The 16,574-nt window shown below is 50.6% G+C and overlaps 1 protein-coding gene across 2 annotated transcripts in view; it reads right to left on the bottom strand.

Annotated features, from left to right (window-relative positions):
* Positions 1-192: 192 nt before the first annotated feature.
* Positions 193-16,574, bottom strand: part of ACAN (aggrecan) — a 68,926-nt gene continuing 52,544 nt past the window's right edge. The window contains exons 13-18 of one of the 2 annotated variants that reach the window (XM_027521682.1): positions 7,145-7,258; positions 3,832-3,990; positions 3,345-3,427; positions 2,115-2,259; positions 1,130-1,312; positions 193-623 (exon numbers count right to left, since the gene is read on the bottom strand). In XM_027521682.1, the coding sequence (XP_027377483.1) occupies positions 547-623; positions 1,130-1,312; positions 2,115-2,259; positions 3,345-3,427; positions 3,832-3,990; positions 7,145-7,258 (761 nt within the window). In that variant the 3' untranslated portion in view covers positions 193-546. The remainder of the gene's footprint in view (positions 624-1,129; positions 1,313-2,114; positions 2,260-3,344; positions 3,428-3,831; positions 3,991-7,144; positions 7,259-16,574) is intronic. The other variant, XM_027521683.1, reaches the window with a different exon arrangement.

Raw genomic sequence — 16,574 nt, 5'->3', positions numbered from 1 at the left:
GTGGGCTGGAAGCCACCCCCTCTCCCCTGGGCTTCTCCCCGACACAGATGAACTCCATCTTATCCAATACATTCAGCTGCGGTTCCAGAGTTCTTCAGCCCTCGGGTCTCTCTGCCCCTCCTCCCTCCTCCCTAGCTCTCCCTGGAGGTGAAAGAACCAACGAACCAACGATTGCACTGCTCTTGGATAAAGTCAGGAAACAAAAAATAATCTTCTTTATTTAACTTAACCCCTTCCCTTCTCCCCCTGTCCCTGTGCTGGTCCCTGGAAAGGCACGATGGGAGACTGAAGGAACGTCTCTAAACTCCAGTCCATGGGTTACCATACGTTTGCTTTGCTTTGGCGTTTGGGGGGAAAATTAGATGCAGATTTGGCGATTTGGGGGGGTGGGCGGGTGCATACACAATGTGGGGTTTATTTTTTTTCCTTCTTTAATGGAATTCCTTATATGACAGAAAGCGACAAGGAGAGGACACCATCCGGATGGGGTGTCAGCCTGGCTAGGCTTCTGGGCTCAGCGTCCTGGGCACGTCCGGGAAGCTCCTCTCAGTGGGCCGTGCTGGGGTGGCTCCTCCTCAGGGGCCGTGAGCTCCGCTTCTGTAGTCTGCGCTTGTAGGTAGCGGCTGGGGTGCAAGGGAAATGGAAAAATCTGGGTGAACTCTGGGAAGAAAGCGGGCCAGCCCAGCCTCCCTCAGTCCTTCTCTGCTGATCCCCTCCCTGTAGAAATCATGGGCTGATGAAGACAGCCTGAGGTTTTACCTGCTTCTTGGTTTTGATTTTTCTTGGAACCACCTTGGGCTAAGGGGCTTCAGGCTAGAATACTGGAGTAGGAAATGGCAACCCACTCCAGTATTCTTGCCTGGAAAATCCTATGGACAGAGGAGCCTGGCGGGCTACAGTCCATGGGGTCGCAAAGAATCGGACACGACGGGGGGACTGGTAACAGGGGGCTTTGGGTGGGCGTTGAAAAGGACAGTAGGGCACTCGCCTTCTCCGTCCCCCTCTCAGTGAAAGTGAACCTCCCGGGGGGCAGGGGACATCTGTGACAGAGCCCTCGATTGTGTTGGCAGTCGGGGATAGGGAGGAGGATGTGTTGGCTGGATCTAACACTGTGCGGGGTGATGCTCACGGTCTGTGCAGGTGATCCGAGGCTCCTCCCAGTGCCCGCTGGGCTGGCACCGGATGGTGGGCACATGGCGCTGGATGAAGCCCTCGGTGCACTGGTACCGCACCAGGGCATTGATCTCGTATCGGTCCTTCTTCTGTCCGAAGATTCTGGCATGCTCCACCACGGGGGGCTCTCCGCAGGCCACTGAGGGGCAAATACCCTTCAGAAAGGGCTCTCGGAGGGTCTCCCCTGATGCCCTGTGATGAGCTGGTGTGGTCCCCCTGGCTGTGGGGAGCCAGCTTAGAGTCCAAGGAAGGGGCAGGGAGCCTGGACACCTGGCCATGAGCCCTGCCTGCCTGCTTTCACTCTGCACTGAGAATCTGGAAGCCACTGGTTCTGACATCTGGGCTCCTCAATGATTTACAGCAGCAGGAAGGGAATAAAAGGATGAGGAGTTGGGAAAGAGGGTGAGAGCCAGGTAGACTGGTTGTGACCTTGCCATGATAACGGACTATGAAAACAGGTGCAGGGGAAGGAGGAACCAAAGGAGGCTGGGGGCGGGGGGAGGGGCATGAGGCCAGGAGCAGGAACACTGGCGAGTGTCCCAGCCACACCTCCAAGTCTGCAGACTCAAAGCCAAGGATCAAGGCCTGACAACTCTCCAACTCGTGCGACTGATGGACTTGGGATCCTAGAGAGGGAGGCTCCCAATTCATGTGCAACTGTGGGTGACTTTCTGTGCTGATACCCAGGGCACTGTGTGTGCAGGGGGCTCTGTCCTCTAGCCTTCACCCTCTCCCGGTCCCTAGTGGGCTAAGCCTTTCCCTTGGCTCTGGGATGCTGGCATGGGGCGAGGCCCCTGCCCCTCAGGTCAGCTCCAATCTGCTAGTTGGGCAGGTGAGTGATGCCAGCAGCCAGGAGTCCAGGTGACGTGGCTCAGGTTACACAGCAGGAATCTGGGGTCTTGAGTCTGTCCTTGTGGGACCCCTCCCATGCTGCCACTTACCTGTGCCCTTTTTACAGGTGAAGGGTAGCTGGTAATTACATGGGACATCGTTCCACTCGCCCTTCTCATGCCAGATCATCACCACACAGTCCTCCCCAGTGGCAAAGAAGTTGTCAGGCTGGTTGGGGCGCCAGTTCTCAAATTGCTGTGGGTGGGATTGGGGAAGGGGTGAGCAGAGGGCAGGAGTGGGACAGCCTGCCTAACCCCTGCTTTCACTCCCTGTCCAGCCCCTTCCTGGCCATGGCACAAAGACTGTTGGGAGTCTGGTGGTGCCATGGGACTCACGGGCCCTCCCAAGAACTTGGTCACACCACTGGGCTGCGGTCATTGTCAGGAACTCAGAAGACCCCGGGTTCACAGTCCCTGTTCATGAGTTGATGCCTATCTCCTTTTCCATATGGGCCAGCGGGGCTGGTCACCAGGCTGCCAGGCTTGGGCAGGACTGGGTGGTAGAGCTACTGTTCCCATGTCCAGACTCTGCCTTTCCAGGCTTCTCCCTGTAGCCTGACTGCAGACAAACGAGGCCCCTTTGCTCTGATGTAGCTGCTCCTCTTCCCCATGACCACAACACAGCCACGATGCTGTTGACATTTGCCTCTTCTAGGAAGTCTTCCCTGAGGTCCTTTGCTGATCTTCATTATTTACTACGTACACTCTTCAACTGGCATCTATGTTGCTGTCTGTCTACCTCCTTGTGTGGACTCCAGTGCTCTGTAGCCAAGGAACCTCTCTAAACCTTTCTCTTGGGGGCTTCTCAGGTGGCTCAGTGGGTAAAGAGTCTGCCTGCCAGGGCAGGAGACATGGGTTCGATTCCTGGGTTGGGAAGACCTCCTGGAGGAGGGCATGGCAATCCATTCGAGCATTCTTGCTTAGAGAATCCCATGGACAGAGGAGTCTGGCAGGCTACAGTCCATAGGGCCACAGGGAGTCAGACACAATTGAAGCAACTGAGCATGCATGCATGCATACATACCCTCTTGGTGATTTGCCCTCATTCATTCATTGCCCTCCTCATCCCCACCCTTCCCTTCATGTTATTATTCAGGTGTCCAGCCTTGGGCTAGTCTCTAAAAGTGAGACGAACAAGACACAATCCCGACCTCAGGGCTCCTGGTCTAGCACCTGCTCAGTGAACATCTGCACATGATTTGAACATGTCTGTCTCTGGGGGAGTCTTCCTTCATCCTCTCTGGGCCATCAACTATCCTGGGTGCCCCCAGCAGAACTCACCAAGGAGTGTCCATCTGACCAGCGGAAGTCCCCTTCGATGGTCTTGTCGTTCAGGCCGATCCACTGGTAGTCCTGGGCATTGTCTAGAGAAAGGGCATGGGTATTGGGCACCTGAAGGTATGTGGGAGAAACCTGAGTTCATCGAGACAGAGGGGACAGAGGGGTGGCAGGAGCTGGGTGGGTGCTTAGGAGCGTGCCACCTGCCTTCGGGGTCCTGACAAGGGTCTCCATACGTGCACGTTTGCAGTGCACTTGGGCCCAGCTCCCTGAGCAACGTAGACTGATGACAGGGTTAGTCTGAGGCTGACTCTGACAGACTGTGGGCTGTCCTGGTACAGTCAGAACCACTGGCCCCTCAGCCTGTGGAAATGCCCCCTTTCCCTCCCTCTCCGCCCTGACTGGGCCCAAGTCCACTGACTGCTGGCCAGGGAGGCCCTTGGCTTGCGTGACCATTCCCCTCAGGCCCCTAAGGCCCCACTGCACTCACTGTTGACAAACTCCTGCTCCTCGGGGGTGACGATGCTGCTCAGGTGTGACTGCTGCTTCCGGCACTGGCTCTCAGCGTCCACCCAGGTTGCCCGGTCGGGGAAGTGGCGGTAACAGTGGCCCTGGAACTTGGTCCAGCCCTCCTCGCACAGCTTCTGGTCTGCAATACAGGGCAGGGGCTTGAGGAGAGAGCCAGGGGGCCGACTAAGGGTGGTGGATTCCTGTGTTCATCCTGCCTTCTGCGTCACACCCTGAAAGGCAGGGAGAGGCCCCACTGGATTGAGCCTCAAGTGGGAAGCCGGGAGGCCTGGTCCTGCCCCTCATCCCCCAGAGGCCTCTGGGAAATGCCAGGGACCCTCTCTTTTTCTCTTATCGCCTCCCACCCCCGAAGTTTTTCTCCTGTTGATGCCTGCTCACCAGGACTGGCAGAGCTCAGTAGGCCAGGTAAAAAGAGTTGGGAAGGTAGGAGGTGTTGAGGCTTAAGGACAACTTAAGGAGACTCTGAGGGGCTTCAGGGAGAGAGGGGGCTGCAGGGGAGTGTGTGCAGGTGGCAGGAGCAGGCAGTGCTGGGGGCATGGAATGGAAGCTTGGGTGGGGACAGAGGAGGAGAACCAAGTCCGCTTTGGTCCAAAGAAGACACAGACCTCTAAGCCTTTTGATCAGAGTTGGCTCTAGGAGAGCACGCAATACTGGCTTGGAGTCCATGACCCAGGGACCCTGGTTTTCCATGTTATTTCTTGGTGGCGGATGAGAAGAGGGACTTCTCTCCCCCTAAATCTATATTGATAAGGGGTTCTGAGTTCAGGAGAAAGCACTGAGGTGGAGTTCTTGGAACAGTCTAGAGGGACAGAGGCAGGGATGTGCTAGAGCTGGTGTGTGTCTTCCCAACTTGGCCTTTATTTTTATTTATTTATTGCCGCTCCATGAGGCATGCGGGATCTTAGTTCCCTGACCAGGGATAGAACCCATGCCCCCTGCAGTAGAAGCAGGGACTCTTAACCACTGGACCATTATGGAAGCACCCCCCCCCCCAACTCGGCCTTTAGTGGTATGACATTGGTAGCTTCCCTGGCCCTTGTGGGAGTGTTGAATCTTAGAAACTGGCAGGTGCTACACATCCTCTTTGAGAGCCAGTTGTTAAACATCTACCAGCACAGCACTGGACAGAGGGAATTCCAAGATCCTCTCTTCTTTCTTCCCCTGGTGTCTCACAGGTGAAGGACTGTCCCTAGGGCCCTGAAGCTGAGTGTGGGGCCATGAACCCCTCAGGCTGTGTGGCAGCCTTCTGGTCGGGCAGTTCTAGGAAGAAAAGATCACTACTGCTTGGCAGGGTTGGAAGACAGACACAGAGAGAAGAGTTTGTGGCCGGCAGTCTTTGAAGAAGGAGGCAGAGCAGCAGGAAGTGCTTAGGAGGAGGTTGCTGGTCCCCCTGCCGCCAACACCTTCTCCAAAGGGTTTGGAAAGAAAGGTGGAGAGGCTTCAGAGATAACTGAGCACCTGAGGAAGCCACAGACATCATCCCAGGGCTGACTTGGGGGGTCAATTCTTGGACCCCCTCGGGGCCTGAGGGCTGAGCTGGGCTGGCAAAGCTGGAGGGAATAGCTGAGCCAAGAGGAGCCAGGGTCCTGCAAAATGGAGGCTCTCAGGAAATAAGCAACAGACCTCCAGGAAGGTTACAAGAAGGCTCAGGGTTACAGCCAAGGTTGGAAGCACCCGCTGGGGGTGGTGAGTGCTCAGGATTGGATGGGAGAAGAGAGGCAGCCCTGCTCAGCTGGGTGTCCAGGCCCAGGGCCCAGTTCTGGGGCTCCGGCAGCACCCTCTCTTTGCTGCATCAGAAGGCAGAGCCCTGTGCAGGCACCTCCTCACCCAGCCTGGCACCCAAGAGCTGTGGTCTGCATGGACATTCCAGACTCTTCTCCCAGTGGCAAATATTCTGGCACCCCGGGGAGAAAATCCTTGTAACTCTCCACTCACACCCCAGAAAAGACCCGTTGCACCAATTTTTTGGAGCCTTGGGGTGAAGGTGGAGGATGGGAAGCTGCAGAGAAGGAGGGTCCAGGCCAAGCCTTTTCATTCAGAATTTCCTCCACCAGCCTGAAACATTCCAAAACTATCTTACCACGCTGATTAGGAGTTTCAGCTGCTGTTCGGAAGCTTCTGGGATGACCAACTTGAGGTTTCATTGTAAATAGCTTTGAGCCCCTAAACACTACCAGTTCTGCATGGATCGTTGCTACTAGCAACAGCAAGCCTTTCTGAGTTGGGGTGGCCCTGAGACCCAGGAGGATGGGGAGACTAGGAAACATCAAAGGTGAGAGAGCTTCAGGCACAGTCTGGCCTCAGGAAGCTCCTGGCCCACAGCTCCCCTTGGCAGGTCCTGGCCCAGATGTAGAAGCAGAGGGGTTGGCAAGAGGAAGCTCATCCAGTGTAGGGGGCACGGGTTTGATCCCTGGTCAGGAACTAAGATTCCACATGCCACGTGGTGTGGCAAAAAAAAAAAAAAAAAAAAATTGTTTAAGAAGGAACAGGACACTCAGCTCTTGTCCCATGTAACGAGGTTCTGTTCTCTCTGGCCAGCCTTTTGCCTTGCACAAGGAAGCGAGAAAGGAAGCACAGACCGGAGTGGTGTTGACATGGCAGCTGTCATGGTGGCAATGATGACAAGGTGACACGAAACAGTCCCTGTGCATGTGTGACCTGAGCATGCTGGTGACATGGGAGCTCTCAGACAGATCAACCATAGCTCTTGCCAGAGAAGAAGAAGTCAGCTTGGCCAGTGTGGTGCAGTGGCTCCCCTGGCCATGGAGGGGCCACTAAAGTCCCATGGGCAAGACGGCAGGCAGACACAAGCCCATGGGCATGCTGGGAGGATCCATGGCCATCATCCAGAGCAAGGACCAATGACTCCCACCCATAGCTTCCTTCAAGACAAATGCATGGAATCGGCTCTGTCTTCTTAGTCTGATGCAGGCACCAACTTTGCTGGTGGCATCTGGCAGCCCTGGAGAAGGTTAGTATTTGAAAGTTTCCTCTATAGCTCCACCTTCCAAAACACAAACTGGCCTGGCCTGCCTGGCTCTTCTGTGGTCAGGTCAGCCAGTGCACCAGAGGAGGGTTTCCATGGGGAACAGCAAGAGAAGGAGTGAAAGTGAGGGAAGCTGACTTCTCAGTTGTGGCCCTGGAAGTGGCTGCCTGGATGGATCTTGGGTGGGGGGTCCAGCCAGGGCCTAGAACCTGTGGTTAGCAGGGAAGGGTGAGGGAGGAAGACTGGGTGCAGCAGTTAGCAACATTAGCTGAAGCCGAGACAGCCGTACCAATCTCACACACGTCCCCTTGGTAGCTGGGAAGGCATAAGCATGTGAAAGAGTCGATGGCATCCACGCAGGTGGCTCCATTCAGACAAGGGCTTGAGAGGCACTCGTCAATGTCTGCAAGAAACCAAGGGCCACCATTAGGACTCCTGCCGGCAACTCCAGCTTCTCAATTGCATTGCAGCTTCTTTATGGGTGGCCAGCCCTGCGGTTCTCCACAGCCCTGGATTTCCTAAGAACTGTTGCTGCTGCTGCTGCTGCCGCCATCTTGGAGCACTGAGCCAAAGATCCAACAAGGGTTTTCTTGCATGTGTGTGATTCTTGATTGGCAAGCTTGGGGCATTGGAGCCAGGTTTCCCAGTGGGTGAAGAGATCTGGGGCTTGTGAAGGCAAAGTCCTATTGTGAGAGTGAGCTTGGAGTTCCTCCAGGTGTTTTCTCTTGTGAATATTTCAAGCGGCCCTGGGGTCTGAATTGGCTCTTAACATGGCAGTGAGCAAGGATGCTGGAATTCAAATACTGGAAGCTTAGTTAGAGCTCTTTCTTTTCCTAACTTCTTCTGTCAGTCTGAACCAAGGAAAGAGGACAAGGCCATGCAGTACTAGAACAAACAAGCTAGAAGTGGTCTGCAGAGTACAGGTTCATGAGAAAATGGCAGCGTGGAATATTCACATGAGATTTTTTTTTTTTTGGATGCAGAACCTTCTTTGTCTTCAGTAAATAAAAGTCTAGAGTATCTTATAAAGATGAAGCCAACTTTGTTATCTTGGCGGGAAGGAACAGAAACCCAGTCTAATATCTCCCCATGTAATCTTCTCTTCCAGCCAAAGGCCTCAAAACAGGGACATCTCCAGTGAATCATGATTTCTAGAAGGGCTGCATCCTGGCCAGTGGGAGACCCAGTGTTGGAAGCTGGCAAGGCACTTAGTAAGCCACCAGCACCAGCCTGGGATACTGGCAGGTATCCATCAGCCTTGTTCCCCAGAAGACTCTTCTCTCCTTCTGTTCATCTGGTCCAAGATGTCCATCTTTGTGGGACTTATACTGGTAAGTCATTGGCCTTTGCCTCAAATTTTCATCCATTAGCCAAGATGAGAACTGGAACTCCTTATCTAGTCTTTCTGTATCTTTCAGAGAAGCCAGAGACCTAGAAGATCCTTCTACGCTTTTTGTATTCATTCTTCAAAGGCACCTGCTGGGTTCCTTCCTCTGAGAACATGACAAAAGGTATTGGAAGCTCCTCTTCCCAGGGGATTCATACAATTCTGGAATGAATAGATTCTACTGTCTTATAAGTCAGCATGATGTGTAAAGCTATGTTCATACAAACTTCAGGACCTGATGTGTTGATGGGTGGTCTCCACGTAGGCATCTTCCTAAATACGTTCCAGGACTTAGTTCTTACTTCTTAAGGACAGACTAGACCGTTAAAGTCAATCCTCTTAGAAGAAGATAAAAGCACTTTTCACTAGTGCGTCGCTGATGTCATCTAGACCCGAGCTGGGTTTGTGCCATGAGAGGGCCTGAGAATCTCAAGTCCTCAGGGAGGTCTCTCTTCTCACAAAGTTCTTGACTTCATTTCAGGGAGTTGTACACCATGGGCTAGAAACCAACAGTTCCAAGTTTGAAACTGTTCCAAGCAAAACCAAAATGCATGGAGTAATGGGCTGAAATCCCAGCATGCACTTGGATTCCCAGCATGCACCAGGATTCTCAGCAGCAGCAGTAGCAGCAATAGGTCAGGCCGGTGGGCTGGGCAGAAGCTGGGGGAGGCTCTTTTGCTTCTACTGTTGTCTTTTGGTCCCTTAGCGTCATTATGGGAGACGGGAAGCACTGGGCAAGGGGGTATTAAGCAAATGTAGGCGCTAAAGCAGTTGTACAGAGCAGGGACGGGAGTGGGCCTTGGGAAGAAGAGCTAGACATCAACCCTGGGGCCTCTGCCCAACCCATGGGGGAGAGGGTAGGAGGGCAGAGGCCCAAGGGAGGTCAGGCCCAGTGGCCTCCAGTGGTCCCAGAGGCTTATTTTACATCACTTGCCCTCCCCACGTGGCCTGCGCCCTGGGACAGTGCATTTTCCTTTGTTGTGCTTGGCCAGGGCACAGAATCTGAGAAGGCTGCAGGGACTGAAACTCAAGGAACTAGTTTCCTGGGCTCAGAAGCTGTTTCATACAGCGCCCAAGATTCACAGATGAGGAGGGAAGGAAGGGCCATAATCCTGAAGACCTGAGAGCCTGTGAGCAGCACTGGGGCAACTTAGGCCGTCAGCAGTACGGAGAGGGTGGGACATCCTGGGTGGGGCCTTCTCTTTGGTCACTCAGGCCTGTGGTGCCTCTTCTTTTCCTCTGATTAGAAGAGCCATTCTGGCCCTGATTTGCCCCACCTCTTTCAGTGAAGGCAGTTAGAACATTGTTTATCTTCTGGAACCATGAGAATAGCTGGGCTGGGCCCTGCTGTACTTTGGGGACCCCAGACAAGGTGACAACAAATGGAGAATGGGAAGGGCTTTGGGCAGACTGTGTGAAGGAAGAGAGGAAAGAGAGGGAGCCATTATCTTCCAAGAATCTTCTCTGAGCCAGACACCATATCTCACAACCACTTATCCTCCAAGTGTCCCTATAGCATGGATGTCATTGTGTCATATTATAGATAAGAAAACAAATGAAGTGACCTGCCCACATGGTAAGAAGGGGAGACAGACTGGAGGAGATTAGGCCATGAGGATGAAAGTCAGGTCTCTGTTATATGTGGAGAGAGAGACTGGAGTCCTGGATCTCAGCATCTCATTACCATTTGTGCCTCCCCAGCCAAGGGCTCACAGGTCATCACTGAGTAGGGCCTCTGAGTCCGCTTTCCACTACTCTAACCAAAAGAGATTTTTTTGTTCCCGAACAAGGCTTTCTAGTGATGTCGCTAGCTAAGAACCCCTGGTAAAGGTGATGGGAATAAAGATACTTGTAAATAATCACCTTGGCCTCTGAATTGGAGAACTCAGGCCTCTACCCTGAATAGATCTTGTCCAGCTGTTGCCTGGGTCAGAACTCAAGACATCCACGTTAGAGTTTATTTTGTTTACAGAAAAAGTGGAGTGAAGTGACAGCAGGTGCTTTAACTCAAGTGATATCCAACCAAAGGGGCTGCCACTCATAAATACCATGGTATGAGTGCTACCCCTCAAGTTGTTCAGTGCACAACCTGTGCGGCTATATGTGATGACCCTGGACATGACTACTGAACAAGGATTGGGGGGCGGAAATCCCCTCAAGAAGCACAGAGGCAATTTCTTAGCTCAACAGATGCTCCACACCCTGCAAAGACCTAGGATCAATCAGGATGAACAGAATTGAACATAAATACTTGCTCTCTGGTGTATCACAACTGATAGTAGGACTATGTGTGTGTGCTCAGTCGTGTCTGACTCTTTGCCATCCCATGGATTATAGTCTGCTAGGCTCCCCTGTCCAGGGAATGCTCCAGGAAAGAACACTGGAGCAGGGTGCCATTTCCCTCTCCAGGAGAAGGACTATAACAGCATATTTATCAGTTCCAATTAGCTTTAAAAACAAACATGATTAAAGTTATAGTTATTTATACTGTCAAGTCTTTTACATTTTAAAGGTTGATCTTGGATGCAACTTTAATATCCTACTTCTTAAATTCAATTAGTTGCCTGTTAAAATCTGCCTGTGGACTTCTTGGTTATGTCAAGATGTAATTTGTATCTTGACTTATAACCCTGTATTTTTACTTGCTTTGAAAGCATTTCCCCCAATCCCCAGGGATAAGGTTTCACTGGAATTCAAACATCACCCCACTGGGGGAAGAGACAGTGTCGGATTATAGATCAGAATCTCAAATCCACAAAGTGAAAAATGTCAATAAAACAGAAAAGAGTCTGATTAAAATTTAAGTTCATGCCCTTCTAACCATGGAGTTTAGAGAAATCCAGGCAATGCCAGTGATTGCTGGGAAATTGAATGTGAGATCTGATTTCTTAAACTTAGCTGCCCATTAGAATCATTGTGATAGTGAATTTTTAGATTAAAAAAAAAATTACCAACACCACCAGAGTCCCTCTCCAGACCAAGTGAATCAGAATGGCTCAGGGTGGGGCCCACGTATGGCACTTTTTAAAAGCAGTCCAGCATTTCCCTGGTGGTACAATAGATAAGAATCCAGCTGCCAGTGCAGGGGATGTGGGTTCGATCCCAGGTCTGGGAAGATTCCACATGCCACAGGGCAACTAAGCTGGTGTGCCACAACTCCTAAACCCATGACTACTGAGGCCTGTGTGCTTAAAGCCCATGCTCTACAACAAGAGAAGCCACTGCAATGAGAAGCCCGAGTACTCCAGAGTAGCCCCCACTTGCCACAACTTGAGGAAGTCCATGCACAGCAACAAAGACCCAGTGTAACCAAAAATGAATAAATAAATAAAAATAATAAAGTTTCCCAGGTGATTCTAAGGAGCTGCCAGGATTGAAACGTCAGGATCAGAAATCTAATTCCTACAAGAAATACTGTGTTAACAATGGAAGTGAGGAGAGTGCTTCTGCTTTTTAAGTCGATAGGAATAGGATAGTCTTGCTTTTTTTTTTTGGCCACATCTCACGGCCTGTGGGACCTTAGTTCCCCCACCAAGTATCAAACCTGCACCTCCCGCACTGGAAGCGAAGAGTCTTATCCACTGGACTGCCAGGGAACTCTCCAGTTCAGTGCTTAACTGCCAAAGGACCTTTAGAAGCAGTAGTGCTCAGCTGCTAGTCGTGTCTGACTCTTCGTGGTCTCATGGACTGTAGCCCTCCCGGCTCTTCTGTCCATGGGATTTACCAGATAAGAATACTGGAGCGGGTGCCATCTCCAGTATGGCAGTAAGTAAGTAAGTGAAGTCGCTCAGTCATGTCCGACCCTTTGTGACCCCGTGGACTGTAGCCTACCAGGTTTCTCCGTCCATGGAATTCTCCAGGCAAGAATACTGGAGTGCGTTACCATTTCCTTCTCCAGGGGATCTTCCCGATCCAGGGATCAAACCGGGGTCTCCTGCATTGGAGGCAGACGCTTTAACTTCTAAGCCACCAGGGAAGATAAAAGGCTGGCTAGTATGGCAATAGTGGTTGCCATCTTCTATTCCAGGGGATCTTCCCAACCAAGGATTGAACCTTCGTCTCTTGTGTCTCCTGCGTTAGCAGGCAGATTTTTTTTTACCACTGTGCCACCTGGGAAGCCTTGCTAAAGAATCTGAGTATTCATTAAGCATTTATTTTGCTGTAAAGAGTACAGATTAATAATTTATCAAGAACCTGTTTACAGAATGCTGACTAAACAAGATGACACAGATCTATAAGGCCTTTTAACAACCTGTAGTTCCTGGTTCTAGAGCCACATGACAGGTGGGTGATCTATGGATGCTGGACACCATCTGCAGTCCTTTTGGAAGCGCCAAGTCTCGAGTTAAATTGAACAGGAGTGACTTGGGACCCCAGGGGTATCGTGGTGGGCACCGAGATGCCAGATTTTGCACGTGGATGACTCTTACTACTCACTCTTTAGAGATGACAAAGCTTTTCGTAATCAGTGGCATGAGAGACAGAAAAGGGAACCTGTAAGATGTACATGGATGATCTTAATCCTCACAGCAGTGTTTCTCAGCTCTGCCTGCACACTGGAGTCACCTGGGAGTTTAAAAAACTCCAGTGCCAAGGCCACAGGACTATTCTAATCAGAGTCTGTACGAGTGGGACCGAGGCACTAGGTCTTAAAGCACAGAACCACCATCATTGACACTGTTTACAAATGAGGTAGCGAGGGCTCGTCTGTCTCTAGTTGAACCAATGTGATACTACAGCCACTCTTAATTCTGGTTCCCCTGAAATTTAGCTTCTAGCTTTTTAAGACCAACAACTGGTTGTTATGTTCAAGAGAAGATTTCTTATTCATCTGGATGTGTTAAGCAGTGAAGACCTCAATTCTTTTTTTTTAAATCACAAATTCATTTCTTGGATATTAGCACACAAATGTTTTTGATACAAAAAGTGTTAGAAATTGTTAGTCGCTCAGTCATGTGACCCTTTGTGACCCTATGGACTCTAGGCCGCCAGGCTCCTCTGTCCAAAAAATTCTCCAAGCAAGAATACTGGAGTAGGTAGTCATTTTCTTCTCTAGGGGATTTTCTTGACCCAGGGGATAAACCTGGGTCTCCTGCATTGCAGGCATGTTCTGTACCATCTTTACCACCAGGAAATTATATCCCGGAAAAAGAACTAGTAATATGCTATTAAAATAATGCTTATCAATATAACTCAAACTAAAAGGCCAATTGATTAGGTAATTACTGAATAGATCTAATTCAATTGTTAATTGAAATAATAAAAGTGTTTCCTCAACTGGTCATTGTAATCATCTTTTAACCCAGTTGGTTAGTTAAGTCGCTCAGTGTGTCTGACTCTTTGCGACCCCATGGACTGTATGTAGCCTGCCAGGCTTCTCAGTCCATGGAACTTTCCAGGCAAGGATACTGGAGTGGGTTGCCATTTCCTTCTCCAGGGGATCTTCCTGACCCAGGGATCGAATCCAGGTCTCCCATACTGCAGGCAGATTCTTTACCGTCTGAGCCAATTGGTTGGGATATGCATTAATTACAGAGTGTTTTGCACTCTTATCCGCCGCCCTCACCACATGCACATAACAGAAGAGTTTTGAAGACCCCAGTTCTTGATTGGACTCACTCAGCGGAGTTAGGCAAACTGCTTAACCTCTAGGGGCTGCACTTTCAAATGGACATGATTACCAGGCTCAGAGCTGCCTGGGAAGAAACTGCGGGAAGGAACGCCCATTGGAAATATACATGATTAAAGAAAAGGTGTCTTTAGAGCAGATTAGCTAAGGTCCATTGTCACCTACTTCTAATTTCAGAGGTGCCAGGACGCGAGCCTTGCTGTGTGACTTCTGATACCAGTATTCCATTTTTGTTTCAAGTATCAGGTTGGAAAAGGAGTTGCTAAGAATGGACAGAGGTGTCAGAAGATACTAAAAGAGAGCAAGGGGGCTCTGATCCTGGTGGCGGCCCCCATCCCAGAAGCCCTGCTGGGCCCTGAGTCTGTTCCTCGCTGACCCAGGCTGGGCTGGCTGACAGAGCTGAGCTCCATAGCACTTCACCCAAGACAGGCGCCCTGCTGCTCTCTACTGCACACCCAGACCCAGGAGGGGGGACGTGTCTGCACACCTGGCAAGATGTCTACCAGACAGACAGAGTCACTTCTACTGCCAACTGAGGAATCTGTGTGCTGTAAAGCACACTAGGTCTTTCCACGTTTTCATCAGCGGTGGTCTCTCCCAGGACAGAGGTAGTGCTCTGCCTTCCCTGTGGAGGTGGGAGACAGAGGGGTGTGTCTACAGCTCTGGGGTCACTATGGCTCAGTGGAAGCACTGTCCCCTTGGTAGAAAGGCCAGGACCTTCCTAGGAGAACCAACCTTCTCTGGCCACAGAGGCCTATAGTGTTCTCAGTCACGGCCCGCACATGTGGGCAGAGGCTGATCCCAAAGGGGAAGAGAGTGAATAGTATACACCCTAGAGCCTGTTTGTGGTCATGTATGGATGTGAGAGTTGGACTGTGAAGAAGGCTGAGCGCTGATGAATTGATGCTTTTGAACTGTGGTGTTGGAGAAGACTCTTGAGAGTCCCTTGGACTGCAAGGAGATCCAACCAGTCCATTCTGAAGGAGAATGGACTCTGAAGGAGATCAGCCCTGGGATTTCTTTGGAAGGAATGATGCTAAAGCTGAAACTCCAGTACTTTGGCCACCTCATGTGAAGAGTTGACTCATTGGAAAAGACTCTGATGTTGGGAGGGATTGGGGGCAGGAAGAGAAGGGGACGACAGAGGATGAGATGGCTGGATAGCATCACTGACTCGATGGACATGAGTCTGAGTGAACTCTGGGAGTTGGTGATGGACAGGGAGGCCTGGCGTGCTGCGATTCATGGGGTCGCGAAGAGTCGGACACGACTGAGCGACTGATCTGATATATATATATATATATATATATATATATATACACACATTTCCTGTGTAAGTGCCAAGTATATAGCAGGTTTATATTAAGAGTGCATATATATTAAGAGCATATAACTCATTCACAGTCATTTCCCTACATGTGAGCCTTCAAGTTGCAAACTTCAAAGATGCAAACGTACATGTGGTTCCAGCAAGGAACCAGAACCCGTGCCCTCAGCATCAGGCATGAGTGACACGGCAGCTTGCCCTCCATCTCCTGTTGCTGACGACCCTTCATCTCTACCATCTCCCACCTCCTCTCCCTCCTCCAGTCAGTAACTCTTCTTGCCTGTTCACTCGATGCCAGCGCCTGTATGCCAGTGTTAGACTTCTCAAGGTACTTCTCAAGGTACTGTCCTGTATGATTAAAAATGTTTTCTTTGTTTTTGTGTTTGTTTTGTATGTATTATTTGTGTGAAAAGTATTATAAACCTATTACAGTACAGCACTCTATAGCCAATTGTATTAGTTGGGTACCTAGGCTAATTTTGTTGGACTTAAACTGGACTTATGAATGTGGTCTTTGTACAGAACTCATTTACATGGAGGGGACTTGCTGTATTATTTTGCATATATATTGGTATCTATATTAATGTACCTTTGTGTAGGATGTAAAGGCATTTTGCATGTGTCTTAGGACTGAAGCCCTTTAACGGAAGGCCTTGGGTCTCGGAGTTCTAACTCCAGACACAAGTTGGGGTAAGGACGTGGAGGCAGTGCAGAGAGCTAACCCAAGAATCTGAGCTTGGAGGGAACCGGGCATTTCTTCCCTCAAGGGTGGTGATGTTGATGAGCTGAAATGTCTTCACAGCCACAGGCCTCCAGGTGCTCCGGGAGTGACACATAGATTCTACCATCTCATTTTGGCAGCCACCTCCAGTCAGAGGATCCCCCAGGCTCCTCACTTACCTCACAAGCTCCTTGGACAAACAGAGGCCCCAGCATGATGGGTGCTCAAGGGTGGGGCTCTGCTGGGTCATAGCTGACCTGCAGCCATGAATCCTGGAGCTGGGAGTGATGAGTTCTATCTGTGTTATCTCATTTAAGGCAAGAAAGGTACTCAAACCCTACCCAGGCCTAAGCATAGAGGGGACTCTAGGGGCTTTCCCAAAGGGGTCCACTCTGGATGATGCAAGACAGCCTACCCTCGGACTTTCCCTCCCAGGGACTTCGGGGCATGACTGGCTCTCTTCAATAACTCCCTAGCTCAACATTCTTTTGAAGTCTCCAGCTTGATCTTCAAAATTCAAGCACCTTTTGGATTTTGCTCATAAAACAATCATTGGCTTGACAAAAAAAAAGAACTACTTCTCAATTTAATGACTTTTTTCTCCTAAACCATCATGCAGAACAGACCCTCTAGAAAGACATGCCATGTTTATCCT

The sequence above is a fragment of the Bos indicus x Bos taurus genome, chromosome 21, assembly GCF_003369695.1.
Source record: "Bos indicus x Bos taurus breed Angus x Brahman F1 hybrid chromosome 21, Bos_hybrid_MaternalHap_v2.0, whole genome shotgun sequence".
Taxonomy (NCBI): Eukaryota; Metazoa; Chordata; class Mammalia; order Artiodactyla; family Bovidae; genus Bos; species Bos indicus x Bos taurus.
The sequence above is the reverse complement of the archived record's forward strand: the minus strand, read 5'-3'. Positions and strand labels throughout refer to the sequence as shown.